Raw genomic sequence first — 26,479 nt, 5'->3', positions numbered from 1 at the left:
GGTCATTTCATACTGTGAAAGCTATATATATTGTGATATGGAAAATGTTAAGGAAACTCAATTGACAAACTTTTTCTCCATCTCTTGTGCTCTTTTTCGTAGATTTCTATTTTTAATTTGCTTCTTTCCTCCGCCAGCTTATGTTATTTCACTCCCTGTCCATCGCGCCCTCTTCTGTTTCTCTCTTATTACCATGTTTTTCTTCTCACAAGTCTCTTTTTGATACTTTTTCTACTTTGTCTGTGTCTATCAGGTCAAAATAAAGAAGGTAAAGGAATGGAGAGGTTAATGGAGAGACGGAGGGGGGGAGCGAGGGAGTAGGTTGGAGGAGGACAGCCTATTTTGCAGGGATAAGGAGGCTTAGAAAGAAATGATAAAATGTAGAGTGAAGTCATACGGTTGATTTTGCACTGCCTGTGTGTTGCTTGTTGTCCTGTGTGGGTTTGTGTGTTTACGTGTGTGTGTTTTCTTGGCTGATGTCCTTGACTTTATGACTGATTATATCATTGCTTCAGGTCCCTGTTAGAACAGACAGAGAGGGAGTGAGAGAGTTTGAGTATGTGCGTGTCTGTGTAGGTGTGTGTTTGTTTGAGAATGATTATGTCTGCTTGAATACACCCTCTCCCTCTGGTCTTCAAAACACTGCATCATGCACAACCACACCTTGTTTGTTTTTATAGAATCCTCCTACATACACACTCATTTAATAAGTATATATTCTATATATATACCTGTGCTGAATGTTATTAGTTCTAACCTGTAAAGGTCTCCATATTAACAATATAGTTAATGGTTACTGTGACCACAACACTTCAGCTTATCAGTCCTCCCCTTCCTTCTTCCTCTTCCTTCTCACCTTTCTACTTCCTCTGTCAGGTTCTCATTTGTCTTACATTTTGCATCTTTTCCTTGCATCTTAGTCCCTCGCATATAAGATGTGGAGAAGAGATGTAATGAAAAGATGTAAGTCAGAACAAGAAAAATATGAATTGCCTTTATTCCCAAGTAGGTTTACACATACAAGGAATTGCTTTGGTCTTTTGGAGCATAACAGAAAACATAGTAGGCAGAAAATATATCGCACAGGAAAACAGTGGTCTGAAGAGTTGCATACTGTTTTTTTTTTTTCATTTAGCATTTCAAGCAGTTGCATGTGAGTTGTCTGTTCAAATAAAAAGCTGAATCCTTTACCTGAAGCTAATGATGAAATTGTTTGTACTGCCTGCATCATTTTTTAAGAAAAGATTGGTCGTGGAGTATTTAGAATCGAGGAAGAAAATTGTGTAATTGACTAGTACCAGAATAGAAATATAAATAATAATAGACAAATAAAATGTTTTTATTGCTGAAAGATAACAGGCAGCAATGATGAAAAGTTGTACAAATAGTCTGAGGACTGCACTCCTGCCAACAATGAGCCAATATGCTGGTTAAAATGAATGATAAACCACAAAAAAAGCATGAACATTGTTTATGGTTCCTTTTTTAATCGGGCTAACAGTAAACACCTTCCCTGTCTTTATCTGTCCTACTCCCCTTTTCCTCCTTCCCTCTCTTTCCTTTCCCTCTCTCATTTATTATTCACCTCATCCCATCTTCTAAAGACACTCAGAAGTAGAATTTTGTTAACACCCCAAAACAAGTGGAAGTATATATCGTCACTGTTTTTGACCATTTAACCAAACATTTCTTACTTCCTCTCTCCCCTTCCTGCCTTGCTCTCTTTGCAGGTATTTCGTACCGACTTCATCACGGCTATGAAGCTGCCGGACTCGGCCCAGCTCGGCCCGGACGACTTCTACGTGCTCTCGGATCCATGGAGACAAGAGTGGGAGAAGGGGGTTCAGGTCCCTGCCAACGTGGAGGCCATACCAGAGCCTGTGGTCAGGTAGGACACACACACACACAGCCACAGCCAACAACTCAAGCAAGAGTGTCACATTAAGTAAATAAGAACAAATACAAGGTATTGTTATCTGTTTAATACTGATTCACTAGCAGTTCAGCCTCTGGCTGGAGTGTGCTGTAGCCCACATAGATGTCAACTTCTAAACACACAGGCAGGCTTCCCACGGTCACAAAGATTTTGCCTGAGTTATGAGATTTTAATTTTTGTTTGCCATGACTAATAGTTGTTTTAGAAAATTGACGAATTGTCAGTGACCTGCCAATGAAATTTTGTGTATGTTTTGTATTCAGGTACAAAGTCGATACAACCTTATAAACTGAATATACTGAAGTAATTTTAAAAAATGCGATATGTGATGAGATCCAAAAAGGAACAGTGTTTGCTGAGATTATCCAACAAATTATTTTTTTAAAGTTACACAGCTGTCGTACATTTCATTTGGAAAAAACGTTGGCACTGAAATGCAATAAAAAGCGTGGGAACCCTTTTACATAATGAAACTGCATGTCATTACACTTATTAGCATTATATATTGTTAATGCAACACATGCGCTCGCACACACTTGACACACAGAAATCTACCATCAGCTTTTTACTCTCTAACCCATTTGTACACACACTATGGGAAGTTGGGTTGGATGCATGCACAGGCAAAGAAGCACGCGCACGCACACACACACACACACACACACACACACACACACACACACACACACACACACACACACACACACAAGCAGGCTGGTAGGCAGATGTGTGCAGGCATGCACTTCGACCCACTTATATTCACACTGTAGATTAGCCTGCCCCCGACTCTCTCTCTCTTGCCCCATAAAGGTTGTCGTGGCTCTCTAGTACTACTGCAGCTGCCTCACATACCCATGTGGTTTGTTTGGCACTCTAGGAACTAATGAAAATGCTCAGACTGCCTGGTAATGCCTGTTAGACAGACATGTCATACTGGGAGACCACACAAACATGCATTCTCTTTGGGAGACAGACATCTTATCCAGTCATGTTTTGAGATTCAGTCAAATGTTCATGTGTGCATGAAAATTTTGTTTTGCCTGCCTCAAGAAAACCAGATGCAGAGGAAGCTCACTCTCATCAAAAAAGACAAATAAAGGAAAAGTAAAAACTTCTTCAGCTAAGATTTCACACCAAAGTTGCATTTTTGTTGCTGAACATGATACGTTGTGTACTGTAGTAAATGTTTTCCACCTCTTTTATTTGTCAGAGTTAACATGCGTGTTTCTCTTGTTTCCACTCTTGATTGGAGTTTAAGACCTTGGCGCCACTGTTTCATGATTTTGGATGCATTTTGTGCAGTTTTTCCTCCCTTTTCTCCAATCAATTCAAAAACTTGAGTGGAAAAGAGTTAGTGTTGCCACAAGTTAAAAATACATTAAATACATTCATTCAGTCAGCTGATTTTAAAAATTGCTTATTTGATTTTTGAAGGTCATAAAAGCAGAGCAAAGGGCTGGTTGGTGGTTGTATGCTTAATAGCAACTCTTAACTGGGCAAATGAAACAAGAGAGGCCAGTCAGATCCAATACCATAAAATAAACACTTCAAATAAAACAAACAAAACACATAAATAAAATCAAGTGTTTCCAAAATGAAATGGCATATGTTATAACAAAACGAGAGAACTTCAAATTAATTTGTAACTAGTGAAAGTTTGACCTGAATAGAGAAATCTAGTTTCCATGACAGAAAAACACAAAATGACAAATCTTAATGCACAAGACAAAGGTAATAAATAATTTAGATGAAAATACAAAACAATCAGGATCATCTGTACGATTGGATGATTTGAAAGGAAAAATGTGTCAGCCTTACTGTTTACATTGTCTAATAGGTTAATATCTCAGCAGACGCACATATGCGCTCGCACACTTGTGACACACACACACACATGAGAGAGCCTGAAGGCAGAGAGATAGATGAGCAGATTGGCAGTGAAAGAGCAATGGCAAAGATGGATAAGGATAGATGGATGAATGGGGGCTTATAAATTATCTCATATCTGATAGAACGATGACGTGATATACAGTGATGCTGAAATGAAGTGATGATGGATAGATGGGGAGATAGAGAAGAAGAAGGATGAGTGTAAGTGTGACTGAGCTGATGGTCTCTGTCAGAGTGTCTGACAGCGGTTTGTTCTTTTTTTTTCTGTCATCTTGAAACCACTCCTTTTCCATCTCTGCCTCTTTCTTTTCCTCTCCTCGCTCTGTCCCTTCAAATGTTTCGGCTGAAATCTCCAGCAATGCAGCTTAAGAGTTCCTTGGTTTTACGCATACGAGCCCCTGTGGTCAGGCTAAATTAGCGGTAGGAAACCTTATTCTCACACAGGGAGTAATGTTCAGAAAAAATGTCTATAAGCAAGAAATTTGTTTAACAAGGAAGACAATTACAGATTAAAGCTATCTTGATTCAGTTTATGAATTAGCCATAAATCAGTGCTACAAAACTGCCTCAGCTTGAAAACATTTTCTTTTGTCATATATAATATATATCTGCGATAAGCCAATATATTGGTTGCTCTCCCATTGTAAGGGGGTGTTGTATGCTGCTGGTCATGGCAACGAAGACATGTCTTGCAGAATAAAAAATACAAAAGAATATCACTGCAATCTCCTCATAACAGCCATTCAGGTTCACAATGTCCTGAATCAACTAGTCCTCCAAGAAAAAAGTAGATCCATAGTAGATTTGATCCATTGTGTTATAACAGGATGTTCAGATCTGCTGTAAAAGTATGCATCTTTTAGCGGAAAACAAAATCATTTTAAGCAACTGAACCTTGGAAGAACTGAGGGAAATTGATGGGAGAATCTCTGATACACGCAACTGAAGCAAGGCTTTAGTGCAGCGTTGTGGCGTAAAATCAAAGCGCTACGCTGTGCTCATGGTAGCGCTGCCACATAGTTTGACTTCGACAAGGTTGGACTTGCTCTGGCCACGGAAGAAAAACAATGGCTCACATCAGTGCAAAGAGATTTTGCTGTTGATCATGTGGGCTGTGGCACAGGTGTCTCCAGACTTGTAGGGATTACATTTTCTAAAAGAAATCTCACTTAACTTAGTATGATGTGCAGCAGTACTGTACTCCATTTTTAAAATTTTACTTTATTGGAAAGTTGAAGGGAGAGAAGCAGTAGGAAATGTGAGTTGGATGCTGGAATGTTAAAGCAATAGTCTGAGTATTTGCTTTCTGGCAGAAATTTTGGATGAGAAGATTGATTCTGCTCTCATATCTGTTCAGCTACAGCCAGTTAGCTTAGCTTAGCACACAGACTGGAAACAGCAGGAAACTGCTATCCCAGCTAATCCCCATTCCACCACCTCTCACAAGGCTCACTAATCAATACATTTATATCTAGTTATCATTCCTTCAAGGTTACATGGTGCATCTTTGACTGCTGTCTTTTGAACTTCAGCACATATTTAGGAGTAAATTGAGGAGAAGTATGAATTGTTTGTCTCCTTCCTCTCCCTCTCCCCATTTATGTCTTATATGTGTCTTTCTCTTTTCTATTAGTTATTTTTGTCCTGATCCAACTCTCCTGTTTCCTCTCTCCTGTTTCTTTTTTTTTAAACGTGTGTCTTCATCTCTACATTGCTCCCTTTCTCTGGCTTCCCTCCTTCCCCTCTTACTTTTGCTCTAGTTGAGCCGGAGGCGCAGACACATTTTTCTTTTTCTATTTTTTTTTATGAATAATGACATCATCTCCAAAAATTGTTGGAGAGGAAAAGGGCTGTGGGCCCTGTCTGGCTTTGACAACACACGTCTTCCACATTTGTCTCTCTCTCTTTGGACCATATTTGGCCGCTGCTGCATGAGTTTCGGTAAAACTGTTGTGGCGGATGGTGAAGAGGTCATTATGGTTTGATGTTGGGTTTTTTTGTGCCTCTTACCAAAACGGTGCAGCAGAGACGCAGGGAGAGGAGGGAGATGAGGAGTCTTTAGCCCTCCTTCCTCTGTCTTTTCATCCTCCTTTCTCTCTTTGTCATTCTCCTCCTCTTTTTTCTCTCCTGTTTCTTTCTCTTTCTCCATCCTCTGCCCTTCATCTCCTTTATAATTTCTCTCCTTCCTCTCTGACTCTTCTCTTGTCCGCCTCTCTAGCCGTCTCTCCTCCCCTCTATCTATTTTATTTTACCACTCACTTACCCCCCATTTCCCCCATCTCTCTTTCTTTTTCCCTCTCCCTCTCCACGGTTTTGTCTGGGCTGAGTGGAAGTAATTAGCCATTGCGTAACACTGGCTATGTGCAGAAAGTGAATGGGGCTTTGGCAGCGACTCAACAGCCTCGGTCCCCAATGACAACGCTTAGCCGGAGAGGGAAATAATTACACATACACATGAGAAGATCTGCGCCTTTTCACAAAATGAAAGAAATGAGATAGTGGTTATTTTATTTATTGCTTCATTTTTGCCCCCTTGGACTGGTGGCCGAGTCGGTAAATGTGAACCCGTTGTTTGTGGTTTGGCGGAACGTGCTGGCTTTCTGAACGGCGTGTAAAACTGCGGCCGCAGGGGAAGCAACACATGGAGAAACTCCTTACCAAAGTGGCTTATGTGCTGCTGGACAGTAGGAGTTTGACTGTGTATTTAAAAAAATAAAATATATATATATATGTGTGTGTGTGTGTGTGTGTGTATAGAGGCTACATATATATAAATATATTGTAATATTTAAAGGTATTGATTGATTGGTTGACAGACTTCAAGAATCCATGCAACTCGTGGAATGTAAAGCTTCAGGTCAGTTACAGGCACACGTCATGTGAATATCTGTTGGCCAGGTTTCTGGCAGCTGTGATCATATGCATATGGATGCTATGTAAAACCTTCGGTCAGCAAGCTTTAACCCCTCACTTACAATTGATGCTGTAGAGGTGATAGTCCAGCTTTCAGTGCAACGTAAACAAAAAAAGCTGGTGTAAGCCTTCTGACCCGCTGCGCTATGAGGCCCATTATTTTCAGTGGCTAGTTTCGCGCCATGGTGTATTGTTGCACCGTGCACCGCACGCCAACCTCGCGCGCACGCCGCGGTCAAAGTGGTTAAACTTTTGCGCTGAGCAGCTTCCAGCACAGTGCAAATCGCTTCCTTTCTGAAAGGGCCTTTATTTATTTTATCGCTTTGGATAAAAGCGTTAATGAATAAATGTAATTATTATAGAAATAATATTGTTTATGTAATTTAATATTAAAAATCAACTTAAGTCATTGCTAGTGTTGTGAAATTAAATAATGCATAATAATTGTGATAATCGTACATTCAATACATTCACACTCCAAATATTCACAAAACAACAACAAAAGAAGATTAAGAAGAAGAATACCAAAACAGAAACAAATTCAGTCCAACAAGGCATGCAAAGTAAGCCTAGAAAGTTCTCTACAGGATGAAAATGGAGATGCTGTCCCTTAAAACTCTTAAGCTGTTTATGGTTTATACCTCAGCAGTTTGGCCAGATATTTTTGCAGAAGCCGCCTGTAGACGTGTTTAGTTTTTGGTACAAGAATTGCAAGCATACATGCATCGATATAGCAACTCAAACACAACTGAAAGTTGTCTGTACACCTGATCCAAAGTCGGTTTTGACTAGTAACATCCATGTGTTTTGAGAATTTGACAGCTGCCAAATACTGAACACTTTTGAACATTGCAGAGATGTCAGTTCAAACTGAGTACTGCTGAAAAAAGTTAATTTGTCAAGGTTTTTTTGTACTTTCTGTACTTGTTAGCGCTATGGACTTGGCAGGTTCATACTGGATAAAAATTGTAATTGCCCTGGATCTTGCCCAGTAAAACTGATTGAGTTAGAATGGGGCTTTGGAGAGGCAAAGCGCATATGTGAAGTTTTGCATTCGGGTGCAGGTCCAGGGAGGAAGTGTCAGCCAACATCATTTGAATATACGAATTCCTATGGAACATCATACTGTATGTAAAATCATTGGTTGTTAGTCATTAAGCAGGCAGCTTCAGACAGATAATGGATTGAAGATAGCCTGACAGCAGTAAGATGGATAGAGAGATTGAGAGGATGACAAATGGCTGGATAGTGAAGATGGAGAACAGTCTAAATGTCATGTGTTGCAAAGCTTCAGCTATATTTACAGCTTAAAAATCATATCTTTCACATTTTCAGCTATTTCTGGTTATTTTTCTCCAGCCATGCTCTTGTCACATTGTAAGTCTAATAACGTTTTTATGTTCGCCTGGTAGTGTAAAATAGCTATTTTGAAATCATGGGATAGAGAAAGTCACAATTGAGCCCATTGGTGTTTTAGCGTGGTTGTAGTGAGGAATAAGAATAGAATCATATCTTAGTTTCATTATCTGTTTGAAGAAGACTTTCTTTGAATTTTCATAACTAAGACTAATTCACAACACTGTCATGACCTAAAAACTGCCCTTGATTTATAAATGTCAGCTGTTTCAACTGCTTTACACTCCAGTTAGACTCCAGTGTAGAAAAAAAAAAACAGGTCAAAGTCACAATCCTATGTGTGCAAGAACTTTTAAGATGTAAAGATGTATCCCTCCATAGTCAGCCATTGGAAAAAGTCTCTCATATTCTCTTTCTTCCTCAGAGAAATGATCAAATTCTGTAACTTTTCCTGTCTGGAAGAAAGAGAGTTAGGAACAAATAAATACATGTGACATTTGTTTTTCCTCCTCAGTGTATCTGATGAAGAGAAATGGCCAACTAGAGGTCATAACAGAAGTACTGATGCAAGTACATCAATGACAAGCTAAAAACACAAGGATGAAAAGGGTGGTGGTTAGATGACCCTCAGGGATTTTCTCGTCCACCAGTGCATTAGCAAGTCACCGTGTGTGTTAGTGTTCACTTCAATGAGCGTACAAGTTCTCGGACAAGTATTGTATGTACACACATTTCATCAGTATGTTCACAACAACATCTGGAAATCCCCCCAAGAATTGCTCTGCTCTTTCCAAAACACATCATCAGATAATAAGATGACTAAGAGCAGCGTCATCAGCATGATCATGTGCAGGGTCACTGGGTGCACATGGACTAATGGCTTCCACACACACTTGCGTTGTTTGTTGGTAGCCTATTGCATTGTGGCTCTGACAGCTCTAAGTTAGATGAAGTTGGATGAATGGAGGACTAACAGTTTGCATATGTACTGTGTTTAACCTGTTGCTCTGGGAATTTCTGCCTACATGGGTGATATGTAGACTGAATAGATATGAAGAGACAGTTGGAACTGATGAACTGAAGACTTTGTCCTAATGCTGTGAATCAAGATTAATATTTCACAGATTTCAAAAAGCTATTTGAAACAAATTCATCTCTAGAATAGGTTAATATTTAGTCTAGTGTTTAGTTTGTCCCACTGTAGCTAGAAACTGGAATCTTGTGTAGTCACATCTCCATCTGGTTTTATTTACTTATTGGTTAATGACTAAGTTTTTAGACTTTTGTGGTTGACTTTCTACAGGTCTCGATCTCATCATATTCGTTTTTGATTTCCTGAAATGGGCCAACCTTTGGTAGGTCTTTTGGTACATGAATGAATACACTTTAATAGTCATGAGTATTTTTTGTATACTTTGTTTTGTATTATTTGCTGTATATTACTAATACTGTATGCCAATATTCCTGGTTGAGCTAATTCACTACTCCGCATATAATAAACACTCAATAATTTACTCTATAGAGAGCAGTAAATTAAGATTTCAATGATGTGGCCACTACTTTTCTGTGTGTTTGAGTGTGCATTCTAAAATATTACAATTTTAGTACCTGTTATGGGTGATTTACTAAGAAATATTGCATAGATGACAACAGGAGCAAACACAATGGAGGTGGCTGTATTTAAAAGAGGGTTTTGCGTGTTTTAATGGTTTCCGCCATGGAGAGTCGGGAGGGAAAGCAGCCACTGTATAAAAACCTTGGTTTGTTTCATTCAGTGCATCCCGAGTGTGTGGAAATCGTATGTACCTACCCATCCTGCCTGAGATTGCTACTTGGGAGTACTTGGGACAGCACACCTGAAAAACTGCTTTGGGAAACCCCAGCAGAAACGGCTACAGTATACTGCAGTGACCCAGACGCGAGGAAATGCCAGCAGATCGTACTTCATCCAGCCAGAGGGAACGATCACCGACCATCTGCACCATGCCTGGTCGCTCCGCAATCTCGTGTCCCTGGCCCTGTACACCCCAACGGCCCATTCCCTCTTTGATACCTACAATGGGTTGTGTCGCTATTACGACCGGCGCGCTGTGAACAGTTGGTGATCGTTCCCTCTGGCTGGATGAATTTTACGCCTGATCCATGCACTACTGCAGCTGGGGGCTCTCCGCAGCGCCACGCAACATTCTAAATTCTTCCATCTCATGGAAAAAAGAAGTCAGGTCAAAACAAAATTCACTTTATTGACATGAATGTTAATACAACAGTATTGCCAAAGCGAAAGGAAAATAAAAAAAAAACAAACACTTCAATTCATATAGTTCATTGAATAAATAAAAAGAATTGTATTTCAATACATTGGATAGCCTGTAGAACAATATTATCTAATATTGTTAATTTCTCTACGTTTTCTTTCATTACGGCTCTGTCTACTTCTTGCAACAACAACAGCAGCCATCTCTGCGCAACACTTGGCGGTTTGCACCTTCCTTTCAAATGTATTAAATACAGATGCTGTTGCACTCACATGAAATTGCGTTTAGTCTTGTTGGATCACATTGTGTGCAGTAAATAAATGTATTTGCATGTTACCCTCCCATTACTTTGCACAATAAAATTGAAATGCCCCAAATTGCATATTCATTAAGGTAAAAGTAGTAAATGAACAACAGGTGCGATTTTGCACTTTTGAAAGACGTCATTCTGCGTGCACACCGTTAGTAGATCAGCTTATGTGTTAATTTGCTGGTGAAATCAAGTTTGCACACGTTTTACTCACGCAAACTTTTAGTAAATCTGGCCCATAGACTTTATTTGAGCGGACCAGGTATATTAACGGCAACACAGATCTGGCTGATTGCCGACTGCTTTCCAAGATGTCTTACTCAATTGCTGACTGACTGACGGGATACTTACTGGCTTGATGACTTTTTTTTAAAAGTCCAAATTGGATTCCTTGATGAAGTGATTGGTAGCCAGAGATGAACCAGTGATTTACTAACTGGAGCAATGACTCGGATGGATGGCTTACATAAAGGCTAACAAACACAGAGCTACAAATTCACTCACATTTACTCATCACCACATTGCTATGAGGGGTCAGCGGGTATATTGCTGACCACAGGCTGATTTGGTTGCTTTTGGCTGCATGGGCGAGTGAATATGAGAACTGTATTTCTTAAAGTATGGGCTTAGGAGCCAAATTGGGCCCTTGCGCCTGTATCTGGTAGATCCCCACATGACAAAGCTAATTATATGTTATAGTGAGAAATTGCTTTCAATCTCTTTCCTGAGGGAAGGGGTTTAATAAACTTCCCACTAAGGCTGGAGGGGAACCGTAATTGGCAAATAAAGGAACATAATAATACATTCTCATTTCTGGACGAGTTCCTTGAGTCACTGGGTACATCTTTCTCCAAAGTTACTGGAGACAACTTTTCTGACTGAGCCATGCCTGCTTGATTAAGTCATTGACTAGCAGAGTGACTGACCAGTTTGCTGGCTGACAGATTTATTGACTGACAGAACAAAGGGCTGACCGATTAGCCATCTTTTTGACTGCCCCATTTGTAGAACTGCCATTTGGCTGACCGATTGCTTCCCTGACTGAATGACTTTTTTCTTGACTAAATGATAAACTGTATGGAAGTAACATCACAGTGTAGTCTTTGCTATTATCCAAATACACATTTTCTGTCTTTTCGCCACTTGACTGGGTCTGTGGGGCTGTTGCTTACCACATTTCAGGCTCACTGCCTGATTGGCTGAACGATCACAGTTACCGCTTGCCTGGGTGGCTTGCTTGTCGACTGCATGGCAGAACAGCCATTTCCCTGACTGACTGAATGGATATTGGAGTAAAGGGTCAAAGGGTGGTTGAATGAAAATAAGAGGAAAGTTCTCTGCCCTCTCATCACCGCAATATTAATCACATAAAAGACAAGCTGCCTTGTTTACTGACTTATTGCAATGACTGACATCTGGCAGCCTGAGTGAACTTTCTTCTTATACTAACGGCCATTATCCAACCAAATAGCAGAATGGTTGTTTGAGTGATCCATCTTTGACCACATTTTTAGGCCAGCTGCCTGACTGCATTGACTGACTGGCTGGCTTGCTGACTGGCTGGCCGACCTCACTGAAATGACAGAGAAGTCAGAACTGGCAGGCTGACTGAATGACTGGTTGCCTGCCCGGCTGGCAGGCTGACTCTCTGACCGCAGTGACTGAGCGTTGGCCAGACCCGAGCCGGTTTTCTGGTTCCAGCGGGTGAGTCAGACTCCAGCTAAACCTATTCACCTCTGGAGGCTTGCGGGCTTCAGCCTGGGGAATGGAACCTGGGAAATTTAAACATTTCACCTCCAAACAATAGTTTTCAACCTGCTGAGTTTTATGTGTTGGAGCTGGCAAAGCAGCCTGCCAAAAGCTAAATGTGTTGGCACGTGCCTACTCCACAGTCCCCACCCAGAGATTCAGTTGGCAGATTTTTGATTTATTTAACCTTTATTTAACCAGGGTACTGTTATTAAGTGCCATTGACAAAACAACTAATTTGGAGGCTGGAATAACGTAACTGATTCTTGTACAGGGAAAAAGTTTTAAGAGGAGAACTGGTGTCAGTTGATACATTAATGCAGCTTTTCTTAAATTACATTCCAGCATGTGTTTTGTTTGTGGCTAGTGGTGTTTACCGCAGGATACCTCCGGGCTCTGTGACAGTTGATTGTGTGTGTGTGTGTGTGTGTGTGTGTGTGTGTGTGTGTCTGCATGTGTCTTTGGTGTTCCACACATGGTTGTCATGTGTCATGTGAGTAAACCCATGAGACCTATGTGTAGGAGTATGGACTTCTGTGTGTGTGTGTTTAGGTGCCTGCATTTGTGAATGCAGTTAATGTAGTGCATGTTTTGTGTGTATCTGTGTGTGTGATACATGTGAGTTATCCCTCTGGTATTTTCTCATAAACACTGATACATCTCACATGGGAATACCATCCACCTCTTCACTCGCTCTGCTACACTAACCCACACAGACACACACACACTCTCTCTTATTTAGACACACAAACACATGCATATTCACTCCACTTCCCTCTCTTTGCCCCCTCCTTCCTTGTTAAAGGACCAGTCTGCAAACCTCTCCTCTCCTACGGTAGTTCCTCTGTGGTATGGCAGATCAAAGCCCTTTGCCTTCTGCACTGTGGGTTCAGCAACATCTGGACCACGCCGTCCGCCTTTTACCAATCTACCATCTGCAAGCCTCCCTTTAATGGTGTGTGTGAGTGTGAAACAGAAGAAGAGAGAGAGACACAGGAGAAGATATTAGATAGATATTGGAGTTCCCCTTTTCTCTTCAACTGATCCCTTATGTGTTAGTGTGTGTGCTCACTCAGTTTGACTAACCCTGTTACACTTGTGTCAACCTGTAACTGACACTTTCCTTTGTATCTCATCTTTGGTTTCTGCCTCTCGGGTGCCTTGCTCATAGATACTTCAGCAGAGTCGAAGTACCATGGGCCAAAAGTAAGTTTCTCATATTACTGCCTGTTTTTAACCCCACCTCCCTGTCTCTGGTTGCCAAGGCGAGGGCATTGACTTTAATGGTCACATAAGGGATGCTGGTGCGCCCTTGCTGGCCACTTATACCCAATTGCCTCCAGGAGAGTAAACACTGTTTACTGCTGCTTTGTGTCCCAGCAGAGGCCTGAGGCCCAAGCCTCCCATAAAATCTCCCTGGATTTAGCTGGATGGACGCATAGATGGAGATTGATGGACACATAAGACATTTCTCCCTCTGTTTTGAGCAGTGAGACAAAAGTACATCTGATAGTATGATTTCCTTGCCATTTATCTAAAGGGCAAAGACTTCAGGAGAGAAAATGAACTGTGCAGAAGTCTGTGAGACAAGGTTTGTCACTGTAGTAAGTCTTCAAATGCAGTCAGGGGTGTTCCTGCAGATGTTTTCCCTTTAACCACTTCTCATGTATGGGATTGCATTTTTATTTAGTTAAGTTCTTTGGCTAAACTTGCGTACTAATGTTGCTTCAAATGATTTTACTAATGCTCAAATTAGCATATAATCATCTTTCCCTCTTGACAGAAGCTCCCCCAAATACCTATTTTCAAACTGTAAAAAAACCCTTGAAACCATGCACCCATATGAATTAACTGCCTTTTCTCTCCATTTACCTGATAAAACAGACGCCAGTGTTTAAAAAGACCTTCAGAATAACCTCTCACTGTCGCTCCGTTTTTTTTCACTGCTATAAGGGTAAACAAACAAGACAAGTAATAGGGGATGGATAAGAGGCAAAATGGAGGGATAGAGACAGAGAGAGAGGATGGAGTGAATTATCCTAAGAAGGAGGGATGGAGGCAAGTTGATGGGTGAGGAACGAAGGGAATAAGTAAACAAACAGGTAGATGAAGCGGTTGAGTGGAGCGGTACAACGACTGTAGATCTGCTGGGAATGACAAAGTGAGGGATAGAGAGAGATGGACGCACAACACAGCTTTGCCAGCGCTTTATCAAATAACAGTAGTACCCCTCACTCGTCTCTCCTCTCCTCTCCCTTGTGTTGCCTATCCGCTGTTTTTTGTGTATGTGGGTTTAATCGAAGCTTTCAGGCACAGAATTAAAGCAAGTGGGAATGTACCTCTGAGGAGCAGACTTGAAGCAGTGTGCGCTAACGTAAAAAAGAAATTGAAACAAAGCTCATCAAAACGGCCCAGCAGCAGGTGAGGAGGATTTTAAGGCCCCAGCATCAACGAATAAGACGCATAGAGTTGATGCATTTTCTACTGCTATAAGAAAATCCATAATTTCCTTGGGGGGGCGGGGAGAAGTATTGGAACCTTATTCTATCTTGTCTGCATTTTTTATGATTGTTTACTTGTTAGGGAATAATTATTGAATAATTCACACCTAAAGCCACAGCCAAAATCCAAAACCCAAAGAGATATAGTTTCCAATCACATAAGACAAAGAAAAGCAGAAAACCTGCACAGTTCATATGCTGGTTAATATTCTGTTGATTTACTTATCATTTCAGCTATAATGTTTACATTGTAGAGTAGTAAATTCACCTGGCACTTTAATTACTTTTACAAGCAAACTTGATCTTCATACCGTAAACTCTTGGCTTGATAAACCAAAGCCAGGCTTGGATTTGACCGTACCTGTAGCCTGTTTTTCTCATAGTTAAGAAAGTTGTGTTTGTGTCTTTGTCTGCGACAGGGCTGTGCATGTTTTTAGCAGGCGCTGTCGTCTGGAGGGCTGGTGTTGGTGGTGGGCTGTTTTTGAAGTGCCTGTGGGCTTACTGGAAGTGTGTCAGACAGGAGAGGAATGCAGGAAGAGGGTGGAAGCATGTGTACGTGTTCGAGATGTATGGAGACAGGGCTGGGTTAGCCCCTTACTCTTGATGTGTACGTATGTGTGGTATGTGTGTTTGGCCATGCCCGTATGTGTGCGTGCGTGCGTGCATGCATGCATGTCTCAGTTTTAAAGCCCTCAGCGGTTTCCCATAGTGTCTCTGGTAATAAAGTTGGCGCTGGGTTTAGTACCTAGAAAGAGCAGTAATTTTAGCATTTTAAGAAAATCTTCATGTTGTAAACACAGCAACAAGAAAGTATCTTACAGGTTTCCATGTTAAATACATGGAACATGACTAAAACAAGAGTTTTCCCATGATAACAGCGTCATCTTTACTTTCCCTCCAGAAGAAAATTTTCTCCTTTCATTAGTTCCTTGTCACAGGAAGAAAAGGAAGAGTGACAATAACAAACACACCACAACAACTGATATCATTCCCGTTTGAAATGTGGTATGTAAACATCCTGGGCTCCCCCTGGGCCTGTTGAAAAAAGACAAAAATAATGAGTGATGTGTTAATATTCATACTATTAAAAAGCCGGGAAGCTGCAGCTTTCAGCTGTAGCCCCCTGTGGTTCCGATTTCGATCAGCTTCCTTGAAATTTGAAGCATCACAGGAGAAGAATCACAACAGTTGATGGCATCAAAAGAATCAAAGCTTCTACAGATTATTAAGAGATCGCTCCTCAGTCTGGTCAGGTTGATGCTTTTATTCTCTCGGGAGCATTGAGTTTTTCCCAGAATTCATGCCAATTATTGGACTGTGTTATTGGATGGCATAGCAGTATACTAGAAATATATAATTACATCCTCTCCGCAAACCCTCACAGCAGGTTGAAAGAGAGAAGTATGTTGTACCAAACTTACAATCCTGCTAGTCTATAATATTATAACACCTTCTTTACACTGAGGAAACTCAAGAAATTAAAGCTATTCAGTCATTAAAAGCACCAGTTCTGGCTAAAGTTTCTCAATTGAAAGTGCCCTTATTTTGCAAAGTCTTCCCTTAAGTAAAAGTAAGATTACATGTCAAACATCTTCTTAAATGTAGCTACATTTAATCAGATTAAAGGATATTGAGTTGCTGTATTGCTGCGTATGATCTCCATGCATGATAAAGCAATGACAGAACACCGGGTATAGCATAAATTAACACAATATTGTAACTTTTAGAAAACCTCTGAGATCTAAACAACGATGTATTTGTCTAAATATGTAAATTCTACCTATTTCTAAACCATCATTTCTGACACACCTTGATCTCAGGCAAAGGGCAATTATTAATGTTATTGCGATACCAACCCTCTTTTCATCTGTATGAGCACTATCTGTGATTAGATTACTGAAATTGGAAGAGTAATGCCTTCCTTTATACAGTTACAGGAAAAATGTAACATGATCATAGGAAAAGAACATCATGAAGCAACTAACACTGTTTTTTATTACAGGAGAGTTTTCGACTTTCAGGTCACCAACTAGTTGGCTCTGTGCCAGTCTCAGAGTAGAAACCCTGTCATTTTTCACAGTTTAGTGATTCTTCCTGGATCACAGGGCACTGGGATCAATATATCAATAAAAACAACTCTGGCTGTGTGGATGTTCGGACAGCTGTGAAAACTCTGACAGCAACAAATTGTTGTGGAATGAAGCTGAATTTCCTCTTTCCAGTCACAAATATCCGTTTTATAAAGGAAAGTATCATGCTGAGATTGGTAAAATGTTTAGTACTCCCTCCAACCAACCTCCATACTTTAGCCATAAGCATCCCACATTTTACTGCGAGTTTCATCAACCCCCTGCAACCGCAGGCCAGGTGTGTGTGTCTGTGTTGTGTGTGTGTGTTCACCGCCAGCTGCAGAGAAAGGGATGAGGTACAAAAAGAAAACTGCAACCAGTCAGCCTTTCGCACATCTGGCTGTGACTCCACTGTGGTCTCTTTTGTAATTAACAGGGGAAGAAGGTTAATAAGGAAGTGACATTAAAATAAAAGACATTAAATTAAAGGACTAAGAAAAGCCATAATGCTTTTTTTTACAGATTTATTTTGTGACCTATTCTTGTTAAAGAAAAATCATCAGTAAGACAGCACAGCAGTGTTATGAATGTAAGCCATTAAATGTTTTGGACGGTATTACATAGAAAGGTAACTGTATTGTTTTGTCCACCTCCATTTACCTGCATGCAGAATATTAACCACATCACTCCAAGATACTACAATCCAATACTAGACAAAGGGGTCAATAGGCGCAGTTAACATTTTTTTCTCATTGATTGAAAAAACAGCGATTTTAAGTCATTTTACAACTTGTACAGCTGCATCAATCTCATCCATGCTTGTAGCTAGTGAGGTATGTCGGAAGATGACGTCCTTAATTCTTAATCCGGCCAACCAAGATCTGATTGGTCACCTCTTTCTCCAGCCGACAGACAAAGGCACAATAGGCACAGCACCAGACCTATATGAATCACTGAACAAGTCTGAGATGTGGGCGACGAGTCAGAGGTCAGGATTCTACCAAACAACAACAACAATTGAATATACTAATGATTTACAGACGTTAAAATTCTAAACTTTGCACCTTGAATATACATACCAGATTGCAGGTTTGTGCTGTATTTGCTTGAGAAATGTTGATTTAGCAAAAGAAAAAAAAAAGAATTAGGGAAAAAAACCCTTGCGTTGGCAAAAAGACAAATTGCCGGCAGTGTAGCTGGAGGCTCTGCAGTGAAGCAGCTCTCAGTTTTGGGCTGCTGGAGGAGCAGAGGCAGAAAGTTGGCCTATTAACTCTTGTCTCGCGGAGACACAGAAGCGCAGACGTGGAGAGAGGTGGGAGTAAGTGCTCTCACTTTACGTCGGTTTGAATCATCCCTCGCGCTCTCTCTCTCACTTTTCATTTCACACTCTCTCCATCTTTCTTTCACTATCCTAACTTCTCAGCCCATCTGCTTTCACCGGCTCTTCGGATTTTGTCTTGTAGGATTAGTTGGCATCGGGTAACAGACGCGACTGGTTCAGGTCAGGTTCAATCAAGATGAGCATGAGTCAGAATGTCAGAATTGGAATTTGGCAGGACCTTATTGCTATCCTGCAGTGACAGTGTCAGTGCTATGCTGTTTTGGAGCCCTGCAACCACGTCTTGAGTGAGATCTTTCCGTATCTGATGTGCTTGAAGCTGCCGAGTGTGTCACTCAGGTCATAGAAATTTCAGAAATATCCGTGTGTCTCCACTACTCTGCCTGTTCTATTTTTAATTTTGTAAGTACTGACGTCAACTGAACTATCCCAAGTAAAGTTTATCTTAAGTTGTTCTTTCTTGTTTACTATATATCTTTTGCACTCTTTCTTAATCGTGGTATTTTTAAAGAAATCCTCCCCAGTTTCATCAAAGTAACAAAACCCAAGCAAGTAAGGCAAACGACTCGTTTGCATGTCAGGTGAGGAGGGAAAGAAACAGAGAGAGAGAGAGACTCCTAAACAAAAACATAGATGATTTTTGATCCCAGACATTATATCTATATGCGATATGCAAACATTTTAAATCATGGGAACTACTGTGATGCTTTAACAGCCTTCACTCTCCTGTGAAGGCTTTGGGAAGGCACAAGTTTGCTCCCATTCAGCTACAAGAGCATTAGTGAGGTTGACCACTGATGATGCCTGACTCACAGTCAGCGTTTGGATTCATCCCACAGGTTTGCTATGAGGTTGAGTGTGCAGACCAGTCAAGTTCTTCCACATCAAACTGCTAAAACCTTCTTTATGGACCTTGTTTTGTGCACAAGGGCGTTGTTGTGGTAAAACAGAAAAGGGCCCTCCTAAAAGCACACAATTGTTAACAACATCATTGAGTGACGTAGAACAAGGGGGCCTAGCCCAAGCAATGACAAACAGCCACAGACCAAAGGTACACAGAAGTTTATGGAGAGTGACTTTTGGCCTTATACTGTAAGTACCTACAAACACACTGGTATCCCATGATGTTCAAGGTGCAAATTGCATTCGGGGAATGGAACGTGGCTTCTGAGAAGTCTCCTGGTATCACCAGGTTTCCATCTTTTATCATTTTTCTTTCTCTCTCCCTCCTACTCTGTCCCTCAATCGCTAACCCTTGGTCTTTCTCTCACTCTTTGCTCAAAACCCTATCACCCTATAGCGTTTATAGGCTGACTGTGTGTGTGTGTGTGTGTGTGTGTGTGTGTGTGTCTTTATCTTTTTGTATTTTAATGTGTGTTAGGATTGGCCGATATGATGTTATATATCATGTGGCGGTCGAAATGTGTCCACCGGTATAGATTTGACAATGCTGCTTTCACTGTGGGAACTATCTCTTAGTGTCTCTGCCATAGGCTGTATAAAAAAAAAAGTAGACGCAGCCTCCGTGATGTCACCCATTGGTTTTTGGACTAGTGTTTTGAAGCCTTGAGTTTGGCATATAGCCCGGCCCCAAAGCACACCCTTCTTTATCCTCCATTTCCCTCTAAATGGGACCATAAATTACAAAATGAGCGTCCTGCTGTATTTAAGAAGAATTGAAACTAGTGATTGAGACCATAAACTCATTAGGAAAGTTTTTACTGAGGTAATACATCAAGTGATAAGTAGGATCATTTTGTCATAGAATTCTACACAATCTTTTGCACCCAGTGGAGTGGCCCCCTGCTGGCCATTAGAAAGAATGCAGGTTTAAGGGCACTCTCATTGGCTTCACCTGCTTGGTCTGTGCTATATATTCAGCTTTGGAGCAAATCAGGGCTGGATTATTGCATTATCTTGCAAACCAGCTGCCTCGCAAGGTAACGTGAGTTGAGCGGCAGGACTGGTTGCCACGTTCTCATGTGACGTGGGAGCAACAGTTGATGGCAGTAATGAACCTTAGTTCACAATTAAGTTCCAAATAAAAGAAGATAACAGTCAAATGTGATGAAGTACGGTATGGTTATTTTAAACCATTTGTATCATGAATATGTCTAGTTACCGTTAGGGATGCACCGGAATGAAATATTTGCCGAATACCAAACAAGTTCACATTTTAGCTTTTTTTTTTTTTTTTACCATTGCATACATTAAATAGTCATAATGTGCTTTTTACTAATTTTTTCCCACAGGATTTGGAGAGACCATGGTGGGGGGGTCCGAGGCCCAGAAGGGTCCGGTAAAGTAAATTACATGTGTCCGTTTACTTTTAATGTACACATGTAATATGTTTTATACTTTCTGTGAATATAATCCAATTAATCTTATTTCCACAGAGTATTGACACTTTATTTTGAAAACCGGACATTGTCGTATGTGTATGCTCGCGCTAAATTCATCTCTCTTCAGTCAGGACTCTCATACTGCAAAACATGTCTTTGTAAAGAGAGAAACTGACAGGATAATGTCATACCTGTCAGCTCGCACTGGTCCATTTCAGTTACCATAAAGACTTGAATACATGTGCACTCCAAATGTAGGTGCGGCTAGCTTAATCGCCTTCTCAGAAACGAGTGACAGAAACACTCAAAGCAGGTCAGACCGTTTGTTGCTTTTTGTAAGAAGTCAGCCACATATGGAGTAGATGTGCTAGGAGACAATTCAGCAACAGTGTTTGCAAACGGTGATTTTTGTGTCTTTCTCAGACACTTGAAAATGCTTCCACACTGCCGACATGTCAAAGTAATTGTTCGGTAAAATTTAATCGGTCTTTTGACGTATTTAGCCGAATACCGAAAGTGATTTTTTTGCTGTTTTAGCCCGATTAATTTCGGTAGCTGAACATTCGGTGCATCCCTAGTTACCGAGACATAAAATTACATATATAGTAATTTTGGCCATATCGCCCACCTCTATTGTGTGTGTGTGAGTAGAGTTGAAAGTGAAGCCCAGAGGTTATTAATTTTAATGTGTGCATGTGTGTTAAAATGCAGAGCTCATGACTCTCTCTGTCTTTCCCTCTTCACTGTTTTTTTTTCTTCCACTTGTTAAGAGTGTTGACAATGAACCAGTTCAGGACAGTTTATTGCAGCTAATTGGTTGTATACTCTTCCCCAGAATCTCACTCTCTTTCTCAAACACAAACACACACACACACACACACTTGCTTGACGACATGACAGCTAAACCACATTTTTCTCTCTCTCTCGCTCTTTCTGTCTTTCTCTTTCCCTCAGCATGTTAATATTCATGACCTGTATATGTTTCACAGAACTGAAAACACTTGACTGTCTGCTCCCATCATTTTCTCTCGCTGTGTGTGTTTGTCTGTGTGTGTGTGTGGTGGCGTTTAAGGCGCCAAGGGAGAGACAATTCTTCATTCTGTATTTATACCCGTTTCTTTGTTTTGTTTGTTTTTCTTTATCTGCTTGTCTGTATTCAGGGCAGCACACTGGGCTTTGACAGGGAGAAGGGGGAAGTTAGGAGAGTCTTCTGGCTGTTCTTCTGAAATAGTAGAAAGTGGTATTATAAATCACGGACTAGATTAGATTAAATCTGATTAGATTAAGTTTGATTAAATCATCCCTGTGGGGAAATTGGGTCATTGGAGGAGCAGATAGCAGCCTGCAGCAGAAAATATAAAACTAAAAAAAGAAAAGCGTGCAAGTGAAAGGTGTGCTAATGGAGGATTGTGACCATAAGAAACCTACATCATTGCATAATAGGATTGGGTAGCTGGTAGCTGGTTCTCTTGTGGATTTTGCATCCAGGTTGCTAAAATACCCAGATAAGCTAAACTCCAAGGCTAACGCATTTGTTATTGAATATTCTATGGTCATTAAATTTTTTTGTGGCAGGCATCTAATTTTTCTTAAGATTCTTTTCTCTTTTGCATTTTGCCGTTATTTGCTAATGAGCAAATCAGGGCTGATACCGACAAGAAAAACGGAGAGAGAGTGGGAAATGTTGCTGCCAAAAAAACGGGATGTTGCTGCCACATGGCATGTATGTAATCCACCAGGCCACCAGGGTGCTTAAGGCTTCTCATTTTTAGCCAGCAGTTGCTGTTGTTTTTGCCGGTTACATGTTACTGAGAAATGCAGCCACCAGCAGATAGTATCAGCTGTGCTAATTAATGTTAATGTCCTAAGTAACTTGCCAAATGCCAAAATTAAACTTGTTGGTTAATGTGCCCTTTACAAGCCCGTTGTCTGTACTAAGTCATTTGTTAAAGAATGAAGCTGCAACACTTTACTATCGCAAGTAGCAGTTCAACAAGACCAACGACGTGTTTAGCCATGGTGGTGTTACAATGTAGCTTATCTTGTTATGTCAATTCTATCTTTCGAGTCTCCGAGTGCATATTATCAATATTTTAAGTTTATGAACTCAATAGTTCTCAATCAGGACCCTCAGTATTTGGAAAGTAGGCCTAAGGCTTACACATATAGGCTACACCTGTTACTTCAATGTATCAGTACATTCATAATCAACTTTTCTTATTTTCTGCTCCTTGTCACAGTGTCTGGTTGTTGCCACGGGTTATGCTACCACATCTGTAGTATTTCTGGCTAAAAGCTCTTAGGTCAATCCTTGGATGTTTAACTTATTTGGATTGTTCAACTTAAATATTTGCAAATGAAAATGTTGAAAGGTGAACTAAAGTGAATTCAATAAGGGATTTGAAAAGATTCAAATTCAGTAAGGGGATTCGGTGCTGATTCAGATTTGAAAAAAAGCTATCAAACCCCGAACCTATCACAGAAGGTCACAGGTGTGAAAGTGTGTAGCTGATGGATCTTGAGGCAAAGCCTTGCTGCCTCTGTGTGTGTGTGTGTGTGTGTGTGTGTGTGTGTGAGAGAGAGTGTCTATCTGTATATTGAAGCCTCATATAAATGTAATCCGTTCTATCAAGTCTGTGTAGGAAGGGCTTAATGGTGTGTGTGTGTGTGTGTGTATACACTGACACACATCTTTCATGTACACACTATAGTAGATTGCATTTGTTCCTGGAGAAAAGTGACTCATCCTTATCCCACTGCTGGTGAAAAAGCATGTAAAGATTGTAACTTTTATGACATCATCCAAAACAATATTACCACCATCTCCCTCTCTGACCTCTTTGTTTCTTTTCTTTTACTGTCTCTCTTTTGCTTTTTTCATCTCTACCTCATCTCCCTGCCTTTTACATTCCTTTCATTTTTCTCTCTCTCACTCTGTAGCTCCCTATCTCTTTTCCCTTTCTCTCTGCTCTCTTATCTTTAAAGGGAGCTTTTTTAAAACAACTCCCACACGCTTACTCTGATCTGCCTTACAAAAGCAGCGAAGCAAAACACATGCACACACACATACACACATATGGTCGCACCATTTGTGGTGTGCCTCATGCATGTAATGAGGGCCCAAGCCCTCAAAATGATACAAAATAGAGCCTGCTTTTACACACACACACACACACACACACACACACACACACACACACACACACACACACACACACACACACACACACACACGTATACACACAAAGACCCACACTGCAGATGGAATTTGCTTTCAGAGAAACTTGCATAAGCAGTGACACCTTCTCATAGTCATAAACGTTGCAATAATAAACACACAGAAGAACACAGACCAGGCAGTGCTATTAGACTGAAAGCCTGTCAACATGTTTTTCAACAGACCTTTTATTTGCTCTACAGTGTAATTTTCTGCAGCGTTGTATTGAATCTGAATGAGGAGTCACATTTTTAAAATCCTGGCTGTAATCTCAGAGTTAATCAAAGGGGAGCTAAAGCTGTCAAAATGTGGCACGGCAGTCTCCTTGTTTCCATCATCTTCACATTTATCGTGGGACACAGCCTCACATAACATGTGACAATCAAACGTGGTTTTCTTTGAAACATGGTGTCCAGCTGTAAAATGCTATAAAACATTAATATGTAACTGACCTGTAGTTTCTGTTTTGGGAAATGATACTTTGACTTCAACCTCTACCTGTTTTTGGCTAAAAAATGAAACAGTGGGAGAAATATCCCTTTATATAGCGTCATTTAAATGTGTTGTCACTGAAATAAAAAAACACAGCAAGTCAATTAAAATCAAATAATCATCAAAAGCATGCCCCCAATGACGTAGACCCTTTCATTTTTTGTATTTGTCTATATGCCTATAAGTCTAGCAAACACACTGTAGTTGGACAGAATAGAAACCCAATACCTTAACAATATTAGCATGAACAATTATATTTTCAGGTGAGGTATGAAATGAGCCATTGTGAGAGCTGAATGAGGGAGGAGTTTCTGGTGACAAAGCTGCACAATGAAGGCGTATCCCATCAGTGTGTCTGTCCCAGTCATTGTGTATGTGTATACACACTGTTGCTTTTGTTTGTGTTTACTTGTGTCTGTATTTTGTGTGTTTCTTGCCTGTTTATTTTGTGCATGGTTGTCTGTTTGTTTTTCTGCCTTTTTATGTTTTTTTGTGTCTGAATGAGTATGCGTAATTGTCTGTGTTTCAGCCAGCTACCCCTCTACACATACACACACACATACACACACACACGTCGTCCCTCCTTGTGAACCGGCCGAGCGTTGTGTAATCATTTATATAAAGAGGTATTAGTGTTTCCTCCTAAAAGGAACATAGGGAACATTGTGACGCAGTTGGGTGACATTCCTCTCCTGCCTCGAGGACAGGATGACTGTGGAAAGCTTGTTAAGCTGTTGGTTCCCAAAATGTGTTCACATCAAGGAGCCCCTAAAATATATACTCTTTACACAATCAAGTGCCAAGTCTTTGACATTTTTTCCCCCTAGGATCATTATTTTGCAATGCAACACGGCCATTAAAGTGGGCACTCAGTTATATTGATATTCACAATAAATAAAATAAAATAAAGTGAAGTATGTGTTCCTGATTTTCTTGGAAGTGCCTGCAACCCTCTTAAAGACTGATAGTCACACAGTACACAGTGAGTGTGCTAATGTATTTATGTCTGTCCGTGCTTTCTTTTAAACTATTGAAGTGAAAGGGGTTGTGTTCCAAAAAAGAAGTGATAATCTAATTTCTCTTGAACAGCTTGTGCAGTAACCAAGCACCAATGACCAGACTGAGGAAGTTACTGTTTTTTCTTCAAGGAGATATGAATTTAGATTTTACTACACAAAGTGTTCTGAACATGAATGTCATCATTATTTTTGTCCCCTTAAAGGGTGGGGTAAGCGATTATGGAGAAATCCAATTCCACAAATACTATGATATAAAGCTCACTACGACACAGCAAGTGCTGTAACTAACGTTAGCTAAGTTGCTATTTAGCAACCTGACACAGAAATCATGGCTGGAATAGTGTTTGTGTACCATTTACATAGCCGGTGGTGTATATAAACACCAGCTTTACTTTCTCTGCACATACAGAACGGACAACTAGCGGACCGTGAGGAGGTATTGGATTAGAATCGCATGCCCCATCTTTAAACAGCGAGGAATTCAAAATGACTGTTTGGAATGTTTATGAACTTTATACCCACACGAGTTATGGAGCAATGTTGGTTCCCCATTTTGTTGGCAAAAATCCTAATCACAATTATTTTGGTCATTTTTTGAAATCTCGATTAGTAACACGATTATTGATTGACGTAGAACTCAATGTATTTATTGACCTTTTAAAATTGAATGCTTCATTTTTTAAAATGATTATGCATTAACTTTAAACAGCATCTTAGAGCCAAGAGGAAGACAGCAACGCTGTGTGTATGTGTGCGTGTGTGTGTGTCTCTGTATGCGTGCGCACATGGAGTGGAGCAGAGCAGGTGGCAGGTGAAATATTTGGGTTGACGACACCTCGTTGTGGTGTGGTCGGGAGATGCAGTTTCCTAAACTTACGGTGAGAAAAGTATAAATCCGGTAATACGGATGGGGACACAGTGAATATTTTACAAGCATGGACCAGGTAAATCAAGGCTTAACACACCTGGTTTAGAAGCATGGATAATATGTAAATTGTTAAGCTATGAGTAGAGGAAAAGTCTGCTAGCCACTAGGCTAGTTTATGCACTCAAAATGCCAGAGCCTTAAGATAATAATGGTGACTAGCAAG

The 26,479-nt window shown here is 40.5% G+C and overlaps 1 protein-coding gene across 1 annotated transcript in view; it reads left to right on the top strand.

Moving 5' to 3' along the window:
• The window catches only part of jade2 (jade family PHD finger 2), a 124,542-nt gene that overhangs the window by 60,772 nt on the left and 37,291 nt on the right, over window positions 1–26,479 (top strand). Inside the window, exon 4 of the mRNA XM_046039587.1 lies at window positions 1,731–1,888. Coding sequence (XP_045895543.1) covers window positions 1,731–1,888 — 158 coding nt within the window. The remainder of the gene's footprint in view (window positions 1–1,730; window positions 1,889–26,479) is intronic.

The sequence above is a fragment of the Micropterus dolomieu genome, linkage group LG23 (genome assembly GCF_021292245.1).
Source record: "Micropterus dolomieu isolate WLL.071019.BEF.003 ecotype Adirondacks linkage group LG23, ASM2129224v1, whole genome shotgun sequence".
Taxonomy (NCBI): domain Eukaryota; kingdom Metazoa; phylum Chordata; class Actinopteri; order Centrarchiformes; family Centrarchidae; genus Micropterus; species Micropterus dolomieu.
The sequence above is the reverse complement of the archived record's forward strand: the minus strand, read 5'-3'. Positions and strand labels throughout refer to the sequence as shown.